The sequence below is a fragment of the Rana temporaria genome, chromosome 1 (genome assembly GCF_905171775.1).
Source record: "Rana temporaria chromosome 1, aRanTem1.1, whole genome shotgun sequence".
Lineage (NCBI taxonomy): Eukaryota > Metazoa > Chordata > Amphibia > Anura > Ranidae > Rana > Rana temporaria.
In genome coordinates this window covers 9,823,988-9,840,840 of record NC_053489.1, presented here as the reverse complement: position 1 = coordinate 9,840,840, position 16,853 = coordinate 9,823,988, and the positions used below count along the sequence as shown (strand labels likewise).

General features: G+C 49.3%; 1 protein-coding gene across 1 annotated transcript in view; it reads right to left on the bottom strand.

Annotated features, from left to right (window-relative positions):
• Positions 1-365: 365 nt before the first annotated feature.
• Positions 366-16,853, bottom strand: part of LOC120924566 (probable carboxypeptidase X1) — a 132,271-nt gene continuing 115,783 nt past the window's right edge. Inside the window, exons 10-14 of the mRNA XM_040335551.1 lie at positions 13,231-13,401; positions 10,819-11,116; positions 7,504-7,643; positions 3,951-4,053; positions 366-1,024 (exon numbers count right to left, since the gene is read on the bottom strand). Coding sequence (XP_040191485.1) covers positions 759-1,024; positions 3,951-4,053; positions 7,504-7,643; positions 10,819-11,116; positions 13,231-13,401 — 978 coding nt within the window. The 3' untranslated portion in view covers positions 366-758. The remainder of the gene's footprint in view (positions 1,025-3,950; positions 4,054-7,503; positions 7,644-10,818; positions 11,117-13,230; positions 13,402-16,853) is intronic.

Below are 16,853 nucleotides of genomic sequence, written 5' to 3'. Positions count from 1 at the left end.
TTTTCTCATTTCGGATTTTCTAATCTCCGATTTTTGAAAAATTTTAATTTCCTAATTTCGAATTTCTAAAATGTAAATATTCCAAAATGTAAATATTCCAAAATTTTGAATTTCCAAAATTTTGAATTTCCGAAATGTTTAATTTCCGAAATTTCGAATTTCCAAAATTTCAAAATTTTTTCAAAATTTTTAATTTACGACATTTTTAATTTTCAAAATTCTGAATTTACGAAAATTCTGAATTTACGAAAAAACTGAATTTCGGAAATTAGAAAATTCGGAATTAAAAAATTCGAAATTTAGGAAATCTGAAAATCCGACCATTCGAAAGTTCGGAAATTTGGAGATTTTGGAATTAACGAATTTGTCAAAAAAACGAATTGGGAAGTAAACGAATTGCACATGTCTATTAGCGAACAAGTCCAGTTGGATGTGACCAACGACTACTAACTTTCAAATGTCTGAGCCACATTTGGTGGATTTTGTTCCAACAAGAAACGTAAATCTTTTCATAAAACAAGTAGAGAAAATCAAACTCTTTAGCGATGACTTTTAACTTTCGGACCTTGAAACCTCCTTTCCACCTGTGAAGGGTTTATATATTTCAGACTTCTCTACCACATGTAAATGCGCACAATGATGATCTCAGAACGTCCCACCGGCGGCACTACGGATGGGAAGAACAGATTCATTTTCTACGGGATGAAGGATTTTGGAAGTGGGTGACCCGAGTCTGTCAGTCGTCTCTCGAGCCTCTTTCACTTGGATTTCTTGGCGTTGGCCTTCAGCTTGCGAGTTTGAATCTGGCGCAGACGTAGAATGAGCTCTTTTGGTAATTTTGCCCCTTTGGCCAGCAGCTCCTTCAAACGTTGCTTGGGTGTCTTGGAGATGTAGAAATCGCAGATGGTGGGTCGGTCTTCGTAAGAGACGTGACACGACTTGGTAGAGGAGTGATAGCCCTCGGCCTTAGCGGTGATCTCGTAGTCTCCTGGATTGAGAAGCCTCCAGTAGTCTCCATCAAGAGCTGAAGAAAGAGAAACAGATATTTGTTGAATCTTTACTCCGGGCCAAACCACGGGGACTACAGAACTATATCACCAATATATATCTACATCACCAACCTCATCTGCAGATATCGCCCAAATCGTCCCCTCCGCTCCTCCCAGGACCTCCTGCTCTCTATCTCCATTGTTACCTCCTCCCATGCTCGCCTTCAGGACTTCTCCAGAGGCTCTCCCATCCTCTGGAACTCCCTGCCCCGGTATGTCCAATCAGCCCCTACCCTGTCCACCATTAGGAGATCCTAGACATGTGCACTGCTGAAAAATGTGTTCATTTTAGCTTTCATTCGTTTTTTTAGCTTTTTTCTGAAAATTCTGAATTCGGAAATTCTGAATTTGGAATATCCGAAATTTTAAAATGTTCGAATTCTGAATTTCCAATTTTCAAATTTCCAATTTTCAAATCTCCGAAATCAGAATTTTAAAATTTTCGATTTTCAAATTTCCGATCTTCGAATTTTTAAATTCTGAATTTTCAAATTTCCGATTTTCAAATTTCTGAATTCAGACTTTTCAAATTTCTGATTTTCAAAATTCAGAATTTTCGAATTTCCGATTTTCTGAATTCAGAATTTTCGAATTTCCGATTTTCTGAATTCAGAATTTTCGAATTTCCGATTTTCAAATTTCCGGAAATTCAGATTTTTCGAATTTTCAAATTCACACAGTGACAATAATTGGGGCACAGTGGCAGCAGTTGAGGCACAGTGGCAGCAGTTGAGGCACAGTGGCAGCACATGGGGCACAATGGCAGCACACGGGGCACAGTGGCAATATTTGGGGCACAGTGGCAGCACATGGGGCACAATGGCAGCACACGGGGCACAGTGGCAGCATTTGGGGCACAGTGGCAGCATTTGGGGCACAGTGGCAGCATTTGGGGCACAGTGGCAGCATTTGGGGCACAGTGGCAGCACATGGGGCACAGTGGCAGCATTTGGGGCACAGTGGCAGCACATGGGGCACAGTGGTAATATTTGGGGCACAGTGGCAGCACTTGGGGCACAGTGGCAGAACATGGCACACAGTGGCAGCACATGGGGCACAGTGGTAGCACATGGGGCACAGTGGCAGCATTTGGGGCACAGTGGCAGCACATGGGGCACAGTGGCAGAAATTGGGGCACAGTGACAAATTTGTTAATTTCGAAAAATTCCGAACTTAAAAATTTCCAGATTTTCGAATTTTCAAATTCTGAATTTTCAAATTTTCGACTTTCCGAATTCAGAATTTCCGATTTTACGTATTCCGATTTTGACGAATTTCCGAACTTTGCGATTTTTCTAATTCTGAATTTTCGATTTTGTTGAATTTCCGAAATCTCAAATTTTCGAGAATTCAGAATTTCGTAAATTCAAAATTTGAAAATTAGAAAATCCGGAAATTTTTAAGTTCGGAAATTTCGAAATGAACGAATTTGTCATTTTTTAAAAAAAACTAATCGTCACTAAACAAATTGCACATGTCTAAGAAACCGGTGTCTAACAACTGTCCCCAAGCCACCCCCATCAAATCATTCTCTGCAGCTATTACCTTTTGTACCACCCCCCCCTCCCTTTAGAATGTAATTTCTATGAGCCGGGCCCTCCTGTACCTTCTGTATTGAACTGTACTGTAATTGTGCTGTCCCCTCTATACATTGTAAAGCGCGTAAACTGTTGGCGCTATATAAATTGTGTATAATAATAATATGCACTCCATGTGTCAGCACAGTGTCCAACCCCCCCGTCCTCCCTTCCACCTGGCTGCAACCCCCCTGTCCTCCCTTCCACCTGGCTGCAACCCCCTTTCCTCCCCTCCACCTGGCTGCAACCCCACTGTCCTTCCCTCCACCTGGCTGCAACCACCCTGTCCTCCCCTCCACCAGGCTGCAACCCCCCCTTTCCCTCCACCTAGCTGCAACCACTCTGTCCTCCCCTCCACCTGGCTGCAACCACCCTGTCCTCCCCTCCACCTGGCTGCAACCACCCTGTCCTTCCCTCCACCTGGCTGCAACCACCCTTTCCTTCCCTCCACCTGGCTGCAACCACCTTTTCCTTCCCTCCACCTGGCTGCAACCACCCTGTCCTCCCCTCCACCTGGCTGCAACCACCCTGTCCTTCCCTCCACCTGGCTGCAACCACCCTTTCCTTCCCTCCACCTGGCTGCAACAACCCTTTCCTTCCCTCCACCTGGCTGCAACAACCCTTTCCTTCCCTCCACCTGGCTGCAACCACCTTTTACTTCCCTCCACCTGACTGCAACACCCCTGTCCCCCCCTCCACCTGGCTGATCCCACACAGTAATAATTAAAATAATGTGCTTCAATCATCCTGACACCGTATTAAGCACAGTGCCGTGATGATTGAAACGCCAACACCAACAATTGCCCTTACAAATTGCCTGCAGAAATTTTGTCAGTGCCCCTCCCGAGATTAGACTTTGGATCTGTCCCTGCTTCGATCTCGGCGGCACCCCCCCCCCCCCTCCGCTCAACAACTTCGACCCCCCCCCCCCCCGCTTTTCGGCTCCAGGGGGCCCCTCAATCAACACTCAAGCCCAGGGGCTCCCACCACCCTAAGTCCTGGTGGCAGCACATGGGGCACAGTGGCAGCACATGGGGCACAGGGGCAGGACATGGGGCACAGTGGCAATATTTAGGACACAGTGGCAGCATTTGGGGCACAGTGGGAGCGTTTAATGATCACAGTGCCTACATTTGATGGGCACAGTGCCTGCAATTAATGTTCTTTTTTTCCAGAATGTTTCAGTTTGTTTTGCACCCCCCAAAAAATGTTGAGCACCAGCCGCCCCAGAAGATCAATGCACCCGGATGTCTCAGATTTTGAGTCGGCCATATTGGTTTTCAGTTGCCGTGACTTGTCACCGGTACTTTTCTACACCACTCACCTGTGCGGATGTGATGGTTGAGTCCGTCTACCGCTATGACGGCTTCAGGAACCCCTTTGCCCGTGTCCTTGTCCCGGACCACGCCTTTAACCCCCCGATGGACCTACAAATAGAAAAAAATCCCTCTCACATCTAGATGATATGTACAGAGTAACATCCTATTGTATAAAGGGCATACAGATAAACATTTGGAATATTATTTCCGCCCGTTTCCAAGGCTCTCCGGCGCCCCCCCCCCCACCTCTGGCCGTATGCGGTATTGCATGCCATTGAAGTCAATGCGGAACAAATTGTTTTAGTTTCCATTGACTTCAATGGGGAAACTCGCTTTGATATGAGAGTACGAGGTTCCACTGTATACATGTTTTTCTTGGGGCAGATAGGACTTTGATCAGTTGTGGGCAAAAAAGAAAGAGATACAAAGTTACTTTGTTTATAAACATTGATCAGACCGGAGATAGATACAAAGTAACTTTGGGGTAGATTCAGGTACCTTTTGCGGCGGCGTATCTCCAGATAAGGCGGCGTATCTCCAGATACGCCGTCATAATTTGAATTCCGCGCCCGCGTAGCGTTACGCCGATTCACAAAGGCAGTTACGCTGAAAAAATAGGCTTCCTCCACCGATGTAACTTGATTGCGGCGGCGTAGAATTGTGTGCAATATAACTTTGGCCGCTCGGGGCGCTTCCGTTGTTGTCGGCGTAGAATATGCTAATTTCCTAGATACGCCGATTCACAAACGTACGTGCGCCCGGCGTTCACTTTTTACGTCGTTTGCGTTAAGGCTTTTTCGGCGTAAGGCTGCTCCTGCTATTAGGAGGCGCAGCCAATGTTAAGTATGGACGTCGTTCCCGCGTGGCGATTTGAAAATGTTTACGTCGTTTGCGTAAGTCGTCCGTGAATGGCGCTGGACGCCATTTACGTTCACGTCGAAACCAATGACGTCCTTGCGACGTCATTTACCGCAATGCACGTCGGGAAATTTTAGGGACGGCGCATGCGCAGTAATTTAACGCGCCTAATTTAAATGATCCACGCCCCCTACCGGATCATTTGAATTACGCGCGCTTACGCCGGCCCCTTTTACGCTACGCCGCCGCAAATTACGGAGCAAGTGCTTCGTGAATACAGCGCTTGCTCCTGTAATTTACGGCGGCGTAGCGTAGAGACGATACGCTGCGCCGCCGTATCAGTGCGCGCCCCTACCTGAATCTACCCCATTGTTTATAAACATTGATCAGACCGGAGATAGAGAGATACAAAGTAACATTGTTTATAAACATTGATCAGACCGGAGATAGAGAGATACAAAGTAACATTGTTTATAAACATTGATCAGACGGGAGATAGAGAGATACAAAGTAACATTGTTTATAAACATTGATCAGACAGGAGATAGAGAGATACAAAGTAACATTGTTTATAAACATTGATCAGACCGGAGATAGAGAGATACAAAGTAACAATGTTTATAAACATTGATCAGACCGGAGATAAAGAGATACAAAGTAACATTGTTTATAAAAATTGATCAGACGGGAGATAGAGAGATACAATGTAACATTATTTATAAACATTGATCAGATTGGAGATGGGGAGATACAAAGTAACATTGTATCTCATAGCCTAATCTGATCAATGTTTATAAACAATGTTACTTTGTATCTCTCTATCACCAGTCTGAACAATGTTTATAAACAATGTTACTTTGGATTCCTCTATCTCATGTCCGATCAATGTTGTTTTTGTATGTCTCTTTCTCTTGTTTGAGCAATGTTTATAAACAATATTACCTTGTATCCCTCTATAGCCTATCTGATCAATGTTTATAAACAAAGTAACATTGTTTATAAACATTTTTCCAGGCTGGAGATAGAAAGATACAAGGTAACATTGTTTGAAAACATTGATCAAACAAGAGAAAGAGACATACAAAAACAACATTGTTCGGACATGAGATAGAGGAATCCAAAGTAACATTGTTAATAAACATTGTTCAGACAGGTGATAGAGAGATACAAAGTAACATAATTTATAAAAATTGCATCCCCCCTGCCCCAAAGCACCTACCCCCCCCCATGTTGAGGGCATACGGCCTGGTACGGTTAAGGAGGGGGGGGCGCTCATCCCCACCCCCTTTCCTGACTGGCCGGGCTGCGTGCTCGGATAAGGGTCTGGTATGGATCTTGGGGGAACCCCCACGCCATTTTTCCGGCGTACGGGGTTCCCCTTAAAATCCATAGCAGACCCAAAGGCCTGGTATGCCCTTGTTCATTCCCCGACTTAGTTGGGGTAGGCGGTACACTTTGGTGGAGGTGGGTCAGCCACGCCCTGTGACCTTTGACTTCTAGGAACCCGCCTTCTGACCTTTGGGGAAGGTCCCTGTTCCAATTCCTGAGTCCGAGCCATATTCTTCAATGGGAAACCCTAACCCTCTAACCCTAACCCTCTAACCCTAACCCTCTAATTCTAACCCTCTAACCCTAACCCCCTAACCCTCTAACTCTAACCCTCTAACCCTAACCCTCTAATTCTAACCCTCTAACCCTAACCCTCTAACCCTAACCCTCTAATCCTAACCCTCTAATCCTAACCCTCTAACCCTAACCCTCTAACCCTCTAACCCTCTAACCCTAACACCCTAACCCTCTAACCCTCTAACCCTAACCCTCTAATTCTAACCCTCTAACCCTAACCCTCTAACCCTAACCCTAACCCTCTAATCCTAACCCTCTAACCCTAACCCTAACCCTCTAATTCTAACCCTCTAACCCTAACCCTCTAACCCTAACCCTCTAACTCTAACCCTCTAATTCTAACCCTCTAATTCTAACCCTCTAACCCTAACCCTCTAACTCTAACCCTCTAACCCTAACCCTCTAATTCTAACCCTCTAACCCTAACCCTCTAACCCTAACCCTCTAACTCTAACCCTCTAATTCTAACCCTCTAACTCTAACCCTCTAACTCTAACCCTCTAATTCTAACCCTCTAACTCTAACCCTCTAATTCTAACCCTCTAACCCTAAAACCCTAACCCTCTAACCCTAACCCTCTAATTCTAACCCTCTAACCCTAACCCTCTAATTCTAACCCTCTAACCCTAACCCTCTAATTCTAACCCTAACCCTCTAACTCTAACCCTAACCCTCTAATTCTAACCCTCCAACCCTAACCCTCTAACCCCAACCCTAACCCCCCTTACCCTAACCCTTGGCGTGGAGTTCCCCCTCAAGATTCATACCAAACGCAGCTGACACAGTGCACTGCGGTTACCTGCGGTTGTGTGCCCCGCATTTATGGTCATGGCAGTGAAAGTATTATTTCCCATCCCCCTCCTGTACTGGTGGTCAAGTGTTCACCCGCGCCCCATAGGGCATTCCACACTGCCATGCCGCTGGGACTTTATAAATACTGTTGCCAGAGATGCCTTAAATATAAGCCACAGCTGGGTGTGTAATCTGAGCTTCACTCCGGTGATAATGGACGTCATACAATGGGGTGGGCAGTTGTACAAGCCTTGGCCTTTATGGGGCAGAACAGAACCAAACCTGTTCCATGTAGATGAGCAGCGACTCCTTGTTATTCTCCCACTCTGTCGGAAGCTCCCCCTCGTGAGGGAACTTGTCACAGGACAACTCCACCGTCACCTCAAAGCAGTTGGTGTGAAGGTAACTGAAGTCATTCATACCTGGAGGGGGCAGAAGGGAAGACATAAAAAAGTGGTCCTGGAGGGGAAATCAGAATTCATATACTATATACAGTGACAAAAGAATAGAGACAATATTATATCCACTGCCTTAGTGTTTGGGGTGCAGGGATGGTGGGAACCCCTCATAATGGGCACAGCAGGTGTACAGACCACCCAGGAACTCAGCACAGGGATGGTGGGAACCCCTCATAATGGGCACAGTGGGTGTACAGACCCGGGAACTCAGCACAGGGATGGTGGGAACCCCTCATAATGGGCACAGCAGGTGTAAAGACCCGGGAACTCAGCACAGGGGTGTGGGAACCCCTCATAGAGAGGTCCCTTCCCTCCCAGGCTTTGCCTAGAGTGGCGCTGGTGGTGGAAGGTCCCTTGCCTCCTGGGTCTGCTGTCTGGGGAGGGTACAGTTACTGGGTGGTCTGGTTCACGCCCGTGCCTCTCTTGCCCCATTACAGGGGAGGAAGTGGAAGAAAAGCCCTGCTTAATGAATTACCCATTTGGGATTAAAGGTCTACAACTGACCTGTGAGAGGGGCTGAAGATCCCTAAAACTACCGAATCTGCACCAGCCTGTGGCAGAGGTTAAAGATGCTACAGAGCGGAGGGGATTTTTAATGCTGATTTTTGAGTATCCTTTACCCCTGACCAGGGACGCTGATAGGGCAGTACAGCCAGCACTCCTGTACTGGGTCCGGACCCCATCAGTTCAAAAAGGGGGCCCAGCAGGGGCGGCCCATCTATTAGGGGCGCCCGGGCGCCGCCCCCCCCCTCCCCAGGCCACCCCCCTCTATATGCAATAGATAGATTCATGCATAGCAAGAATCTATCCATGGCCGCTGCAGCCACCCCCTATTCATGCTCGGGCACAGAGAGTGTGACCGGTGCCCACCCAACAGCGAATGAATATAAACACTGATCCTCAAACCGACCAGTCGGAAGCGGTTGTGAGGCCCGTTTTCCTATTGGCCGAAAAGAGAAAAGTGCCGATTGTCCGCTGAGGAGGAGGAGGAAACGGAAAAGCGGTCGCCGCTATCGCCATGATGACCCGTGGAGAGCAGGAGCACAGGAGGCCACCAGTAATGGGGTAAGTGCTACCGACCGACCGACGGGGTGGCTTGGGGTTTCATACTGTTTGCCCCCCGCCAAAAAATTCCACTGGCCACCACTGAGGCCATCTGTTGAGCACTGTATTTTTGCAGTCACCAATCCTCTTCTTCCTCCTCCCGCAGTGCCGCAAGCTTTTCCCATTCCATCTGCTGTCCGGGGCCCCCCTGTGTGCCCCCTTTCCCCTCCCCCGCAGAGCTGCTGGCTCCCACTCCTCTCCTCTCCTGCCGGGAGCTGCTGCGGGCACACAGGGGGATGTTTCAGGATTGAGAGTGGGGGGGGGGAAGGGCCCGGTAAATATGTCAGTTACTGGTCCCTTCCTTTTCTGAATGAACTCAGTGAGTGATCGGTACCAATCCCTCCTGTGCCCAATTGTCACAAAAGCATAGTAAACTGTGTTTGTTATGCTTCAGTTTGTGAATGAGCAGGAAGCCTTATCTGTGCTGCTGGGGCTGCAGAGAAAAGGACTGATAAATCGATGCCCTCGGTCACTTTGAGGGCCCTGTCAGGTAGGCTGTATGGGGCCCCATGATTTCTAACAGCAGCCCTGCCTCTCTCTGCGATAGACAAGGAGCCATAAAACTAAGAAAAAACAAGTGGAAGTCGGTTTGTCTGTTGCTTTCAATGAGTGTCTGGAGCAGGAGCGGTTCGTCCATAGAGGGTGCCGGAGCGCCGCCCCCTCTGGCTCTCGCACAGCCACTGAAATACATAGATTCATGCATTGTATGAATCTATATATTTTCGCCGCTGCCGCCCACTATTCAGATGACCGGATGCTGAGCGCCAGCCACATGAATAACGGCAGCTGGTTGGTGTGTGGAAGTGCCTATCAGGGCCAGCGGCTCCGATAGGTTTTCCGAGTACCGCCCTGAGGCTGTAGTCGGCTTCCTGAATGCTTATCCTCGGGACGTACCGGCGGTGCGTTCCTTGGATAAGACTGACAGGCGTCTCAGCCAATCAGGTAATCTGATTCTGGTAATCTGTAACCTGATTGGCTGAAGCGTCATCGAGGGCGGGACGAGGGACTGGACGAGGGACATCGAGGGACGGTAGAAGCACAGCTGACCCCAGAAAGGTATGTGCCGGGGGGGGGGGGGGCTTTTTACAGGTCACAGTGGCAGCATTTTACTGGGCACAGTGGCGACAATTGCGGGGCACAGTGGCTACAATTGCAGGGCACAGTGGCTACAATTGATGGGCACAGTGGCTACAATTGATGGGCACAGTGGCTACAATTGCGGGGCACAGTGGCGACAATTGATGGGCACAGTGGCTACAATTGCGGGGCACAGTGGCAACAATTGCGGGGCACAGTGGCGACAATTGCGGGGCACAGTGGGGACAATTGATGGGCACAGTGGCTACAATTGCGGGGCACAGTGGCTACAATTGATGGGCACAGTGGCGACAATTGATGGGCACAGTGGCTACAATTGCGGGGCACAGTGGCGACAATTGCGGGGCACAGTGGCGACAATTGATGGGCACAGTGGTAACAATTGATGGGCACAGTGGTGACAATTGCGGGGCACAGTGGCGACAATTGCGGGGCACAGTGGTGACAATTGATGGGCACAGTGGCTACAATTTATGGGCACAGTGGTAACAATTGATGGGCACAGTGGTGACAATTGATGGCAAAGTGGTGACAATTGATGGCATAGTGGTGGCAATTGATGGCAAAGTGATGACAATTGATGGCATGGCACAGTGGTGACAATTGATGGCAAAGTGGCTGTGTTTGATGGCATGGCACAGTGACTGTGTTTGATGGCATGGCATAGTGGTGACAATTGATGGCACAGTGGCTGTGTTTGATGGCATGGCACAGTGACTGCGTTTGATGGCATGGCATAGTGGCTGCATTTGATGGCATGGCACAGTGGTTGCATTTGATGGCATGGCACAGTGGTTGCGTTTGATGGCATGGCACAGGGGCTGCGTTTGATGGGCACAGTGAGGCTGCAATTGTTTTTTTTTGGGGTTTTTTCGACACGACAGGTTCTCTTTAATAACATGGTAATGGAAACGCTCGCAGCCCATTCTGCACTCACTTCCGGCCACGGTGTGCCAGTTTGCCCCGTTGATGATGTTGCCGACTCTGATGAAGTCATCGTAGTGACAGATGCGGCGGTTGTCGTCCGACATGATGCGATGGCTGGTGGCATAGGCTGTGGACAGCCAGCGGAACATGGAGTCGTCTGGGGTCGGGGTCAGCTCCTTGGCCATCCAATAAGAACGAGCCATGTCGAAGGGGTAGGAGACCACCAGCTCCCCTCCGTGGAGGTTGGCGCTGAGGACAAAGGGGATTTTCTGCATCCAGTCAATGATGGCGCGAGTCTCCGGGGCCACCTGGGGATTGATAAACCACAAATGAATGACAGCAGAGATTTCCCAGCATGCACTCATGACCTTTCATTGGCTCTAGAAAGAGAGACAGCCCCCAGATGGATTCCCCGGGGGGGCAGGTAGAAGTGACTTGCACCCAAGCACAACATAGAAGAGTACCTCGTTCCTTCGAACATAATGCTTTATTAATACTGGTGGAGCATACAAAATACAGCAGCTTTACGCGTTTCAGCTGTTAGCTCACAGTTGAAACGCGTAGGTCTCTGTATTTTGTATTAATAAAGCATTATATTCAGAAGAATGAGTTGCCAGCTCTCTATCCCACCTTCACTTTGCTATATGCCGGGCAGCATTCTGAATGGACGTCATATGACATCCTCCTGGAGCTTGCCCTGCGCACAGCCCAAAGGCAGCGCTGTGGCGCAATCTGTCACCGGCTGTGTTTGCTGGACACAGCCAATGACTGATCAGTGTAACGGCCCGCTGCTGGTACCGTGTGATCGGTGTGACCAATTACAGCAGATCCCCTGCCAATTGTAAACGATGGATGGCTTCCTTTCATGCCATTCATTGTGTTCAAGTGTGTTGCTAGCTGTGATTGGTCACAGTGATCACATGGTACAGACAGGGCCAGTCACAGCCCATCTGAACCACATGATTGCTGTGACCAATCACAGGAGATCACCTGACAATTGTAAACAATGGATGGCTTCCTTTCGTGCCACTCATTGTGTATAATTGTAGTGCTAGCTTTGATTGGTCATAATGATAACAAGGTACAGACAGGGCCAGTCACAGCCCATCTGTACCATGTGATTGCCGTGACCAATCACAGTAGATCCCCTGACAATTGTAAACAATGGATGGCTTCCTTTCTTGCTATTCATTGTGTACATGTGTGTTGCTAGTTGTGATTGGTCGCAGTGATCACATGGTACAGACAGGGTCAGTTGCAGCCTGTCTGTACAATGTGATTAGCTGTGGCCAATCACAGCAGATCACCTGACAATTGTAAACAATGGATGGCGTCCTTTCGTGCCACTCATTTAGGTAGATTCACGTACGGCGGCTTAACTTTGTGCGGGCGTAACGTATGCTATTTACGTTACGCCGCCGCAAGTTAGAGAGGCAAGTGCAGTATTCACAAAGCACTTGCTCCTTAAGTTGCGGCGGCGTAGCGTAAATTGGCCGGCGTAAGCCCGCCTAATTCAAATGTGGAAGAGGTGGGCGTGTTTTATGGAAATTATTCGTGACCTCACGTAAATGATGCTTCGAACGAACGGCGCATTCTTTCATCATGAACGTAACTTACGCCCAGCCCCATTCACGGACGAGTTACGCAAACAACGTAAAACTTGAAAAATTTGACGGCTGTCCGACGTCCATACTTAACATTGACTGCGCCATCTTTTTGGTGGTTTATCTTTACGCCTGAAAACGCCTTACGTAAACGGCGTATATTTACTGCGACGGGCGTACGTACGTTCGTGAATAGGCGTATCTTGCTGATTTACATATTCTAGGCGAAAAAACAGCGTACACGCCCCTAGCGGCCAGCGTAAATAGACAGCTAAGATACAACGGCGTAGGAGACTTACGCCGGACGTATCTTAGCAATATTTAAGCGTATCTCATTTTGAGCATACGCTTAAATATACGACGGCGCGGATTCAGAGTTACGACGTCGTAACTGTACCTGAATCTGGCTAATTGTATATAATTGTAGTGCTAGCTGTGATTGGTCACAGTGATAACATGGTACAGACAGGGTCAATCACAGCCCATCTGTACCATGTGATTAGCTGTGGCCAATCACAGCTAATCCCAACAAAAAAAATGAAAACAAGTACAATGTTACTATAATAACTTGGTGTAAAAAAAAAAGTAAAAATAATAAATTGTACTGTCCTGGTGTTTTCGGGCCTCAAGAAAACTTCCAATCAAATGTTAATAACTGGCAGGTGGTAAATTTAAAATATTAATATGTAAAAATTTATATTTTTATGAACTACTGTTTTAATAAAAAATTTTTTATATATATATAATTTGGTTCCTGAACATATTTAAGGGAGGTAAATAAAAAAACGGAAACCACCCCACCCCAGGATGTTACTGACCGTGGCATTTTCAAAGGTGTAATACTCCGGGATGGGGATGTAGTGATTGGGAAACTCCAGCTCGTTGTCCTCGGCATCCCACATCGGATTGTTCAGATCTGCAAAGTTGTGATTCAGATCCAGTCCTTGGTAATTCCAGCGGCCGATGGCCCAACCGGAGAGCTCCGAGCCCTACAGAGGAGAAGGCACGGGCAGTAAATACACAGGAACTGCAGCACACCACAATGCACGTGGGACGAGGGAATGTCTCGGGACGAGGGAATGTCTCGGGATGAGGGAATGTCTCGGGACGAGGGAATGTCTTGGGATGAGCGATTGTCTCGGGATGAGGGAATGTCTTGGGATGGGGGAATGTCTCCGGACGACGGAATGTCTCGGGACGAGGGAATGTCTTGGGACGAGGGAATGTCTCGGGACGAGGGAATGTCTTGGGATGAGGGAATGTCTCGGGACGAGGGAATGTCTTGGGACGAGGGAATGTCTCGGGACGAGGGAATGTCTCAGGACGAGGGAATGTCTCAGGACGAGGGAATGTCTTGGGATGAGCGATTGTCTCGGGATGAGGGAATGTCTTGGGATGGGGGAATGTCTCCGGACGACGGAATGTCTTGGGACGAGGGAATGTCTCGGGACGAGGGAATGTCTTGGGACAAGGGAATGTCTCGGGACGAGGGAATGTCTCGGGACGAGCGATTGTCTCGGGACAAGGGAATGTCTCGGGACAAGGGAATGTCTCGGGACGAGGGAATGTCTTGGGACGAGGGAATGTCTTGGGACAAGGGAATGTCTTGGGACAAGGGAATGTCTCGGGACGAGGGAATGTCTTGGGATGAGGGAATGTCTCGGGAAAAGGGAATGTCTCGGGGAAAAGGGAATGTCATGGGACGAGGGAATGTCTCGGGACAAGGGAATGTCTTGTAATGAGCGATTGTCTCGGGATGAGGGAATGTCTCGGGACGAGGGAATGTCTTGGGACGAGGGAGTCTCGGGACGAGGGAATGTCTTGGGATGAGGGAATGTTTTGGGATGAGGGAATGTCTCGGGACGAGGGAATATCTTGGGACGAGGAAATGTCTCAGGACGAGGGAATGTCTTGGGATGAGGGAATGTCTCGGGACGAGGGAATGTCTTGGGATGAGCGATTGTCTCGGGATGAGGGAATGTCTCAGGACGAGGGAATGTCTCGGGATGAGGGAATGTCTCGTGAAAAGGGAATGTCTTGGGACGAGGGAATGTCTCGGGATGAGGGAATGTCTCGGGATGAGGGAATGTCTCAGGACGAGGGAATGTCTCGGGATGAGGGAATGTCTTGGGACGAGGGAGTCTCGGGACGAGGGAATGTCTTGGGATGAGGGAATGTCTCGGGAGAAGGGAATGTCTTGGGACGAGGGAATGTCTCGGGACGAGGGAGTCTCGGGACGAGGGAATGTCTTGGGATGAGGGAATGTTTTGGGATGAGGGAATGTCTCGGGACGAGGGAATGTCTTGGGACAAGGAAATGTCTCAGGACGAGGGAATGTCTCGGGGCGAGGGAATGTCTCGGGAGGAGGGAATGTCTCGGGGCGAGGGAATGTCTAGGGGCGAGGGAATGTCTCGGGGCGAGGGAATGTCTCGGGATGAGGGAATGTCTCGGGATGAGCGATTGTCTCGGGATGAGGGAATGTCTCGGGCGAGGGAATGTCTTGGGATGAGGGAATGTCTCGGGAGAAGGGAATGTCTTGGGACGAGGGAATGTCTTGGGACGAGGGAATGTCTCGGGACGAGGGAATGTCTTGGGATGAGGGAATGTCTTGGGACGAGGGAATGTCTTGGGACGAGGGAATGTCTCGGGACGAGGGAATGTCTTGGGATGAGGGAATGTCTCGGGACGAAGGAATGTCTTGGGACGAGGGAATGTCTTGGGATGAGGGAATGTCTCGGGATGAGGGAATGTCTTGGGACGAGGGAATGTCTCGGGACGAGGGAATGTCTTGGGACGAAGGAATGTCTCGGGATGAAGGAATGTCTCGGGATGAGGGAATGTCTCGGGACGAGGGAATGTCTTGTGATGAGTGAATGTCTTGTGATGAGTGAATGTCTTGTGATGAGTGAATGTCTCGGGACGAGGGAATGTCTTGGGATGAGGGAATGTCTTGGGATGAGGGAATGTCTCGGGACAAGGAAATGTCTCAGGACGAGGGAATGTCTTGGGATGAGGGAATGTCTCGGGACGAGGGAATGTCTTGGGATGAGCGATTGTCTCGGGATGAGGGAATGTCTCAGGACGAGGGAATGTCTCGGGATGAGGGAATGTCTCGGGACAAGGGAATGTCTTGGGACGAGGGAATGTCTTGGGATGAGCGATTGTCTCGGGATGAGGGAATGTCTTGGGACGAGGGAATGTCTCGGGACGAGGGAATGTCTCGGGATGAGAGAATGTCTTGGGATGAGGGAATGTCTCAGGACGAAGGAATGTCTCGGGACGAGGGAATGTCTCGGGACGAGGGAATGTCTTGGGACGAGGGAATGTCTCGGGACGAGGGAATGTCTTGGGACGAGGGAATGTCTCAGGACGAGGGAATGTCTTGGGATGAGGGAATGTCTCGGGATGAGGGAATGTCTCGGGACTAGAGAATGTCTTGGGATGAGTGAATGTCTCGGGACAAGGGAATGTCTCGGGACGAGGGAATGTCTTGGGACGAGGGAATGTCTCGGGACGAGGGAATGTCTCGGGATGAGAGAATGTCTTGGGATGAGGGAATGTCTCAGGACGAAGGAATGTCTCGGGACGAGGGAATGTCTCGGGACGAGGGAATGTCTTGGGACGAGGGAATGTCTCGGGACGAGCGATTGTCTCGGGATGAGGGAATGTCTCGGGACGAGGGAATATATCGGGATGAGGGAATGTCTCGGGATGAGCGATTGTTTCGGGATGAGGGAATGTCTCGGGGCGAGGGAATGTCTTGGGATGAGGGAATGTCTCGGGAGAAGGGAATGTCTTGGGACGAGGGAATGTCTTGGGACGAGGGAATGTCTCGGGACGAAGGAATGTCTCGGGACGAGGGAATGTCTCGGGACGAGGGAATGTCTTGGGACGAGGGAATGTCTCGGGACGAGCGATTGTCTCGGGATGAGGGAATGTCTCGGGACGAGGGAATATATCGGGATGAGAGAATGTCTCGGGATGAGCGATTGTTTCGGGATGAGGGAATGTCTCGGGGCGAGGGAATGTCTTGGGATGGGGGAATGTCTCGGGAGAAGGGAATGTCTTGGGACGAGGGAATGTCTTGGGACGAGGGAATGTCTCAGGACGAGGGAATGTCTTGGGATGAGGGAATGTCTTGGGATGAGGGAATGTCTCGGGACGAGGGAATGTCTTGGGACGAGGGAATGTCTCGGGACGAGGGAATGTCTTGGGACAAGGGAATGTCTCAGGACGAGGGAATGTCTTGGGATGAGGGAATGTCTCGGGATGAGGGAATGTCTCGGGACTAGAGAATGTCTTGGGATGAGTGAATGTCTCGGGACAAGGGAATGTCTCGGGACGAGGGAATGTCTTGGGATGAGGGAATGTCTCGGGACAAGGAAATGTCTCAGGAAGAGGGAATGTCTTGGGATGAGGGAATGTCTCGGGACAAGGAAAT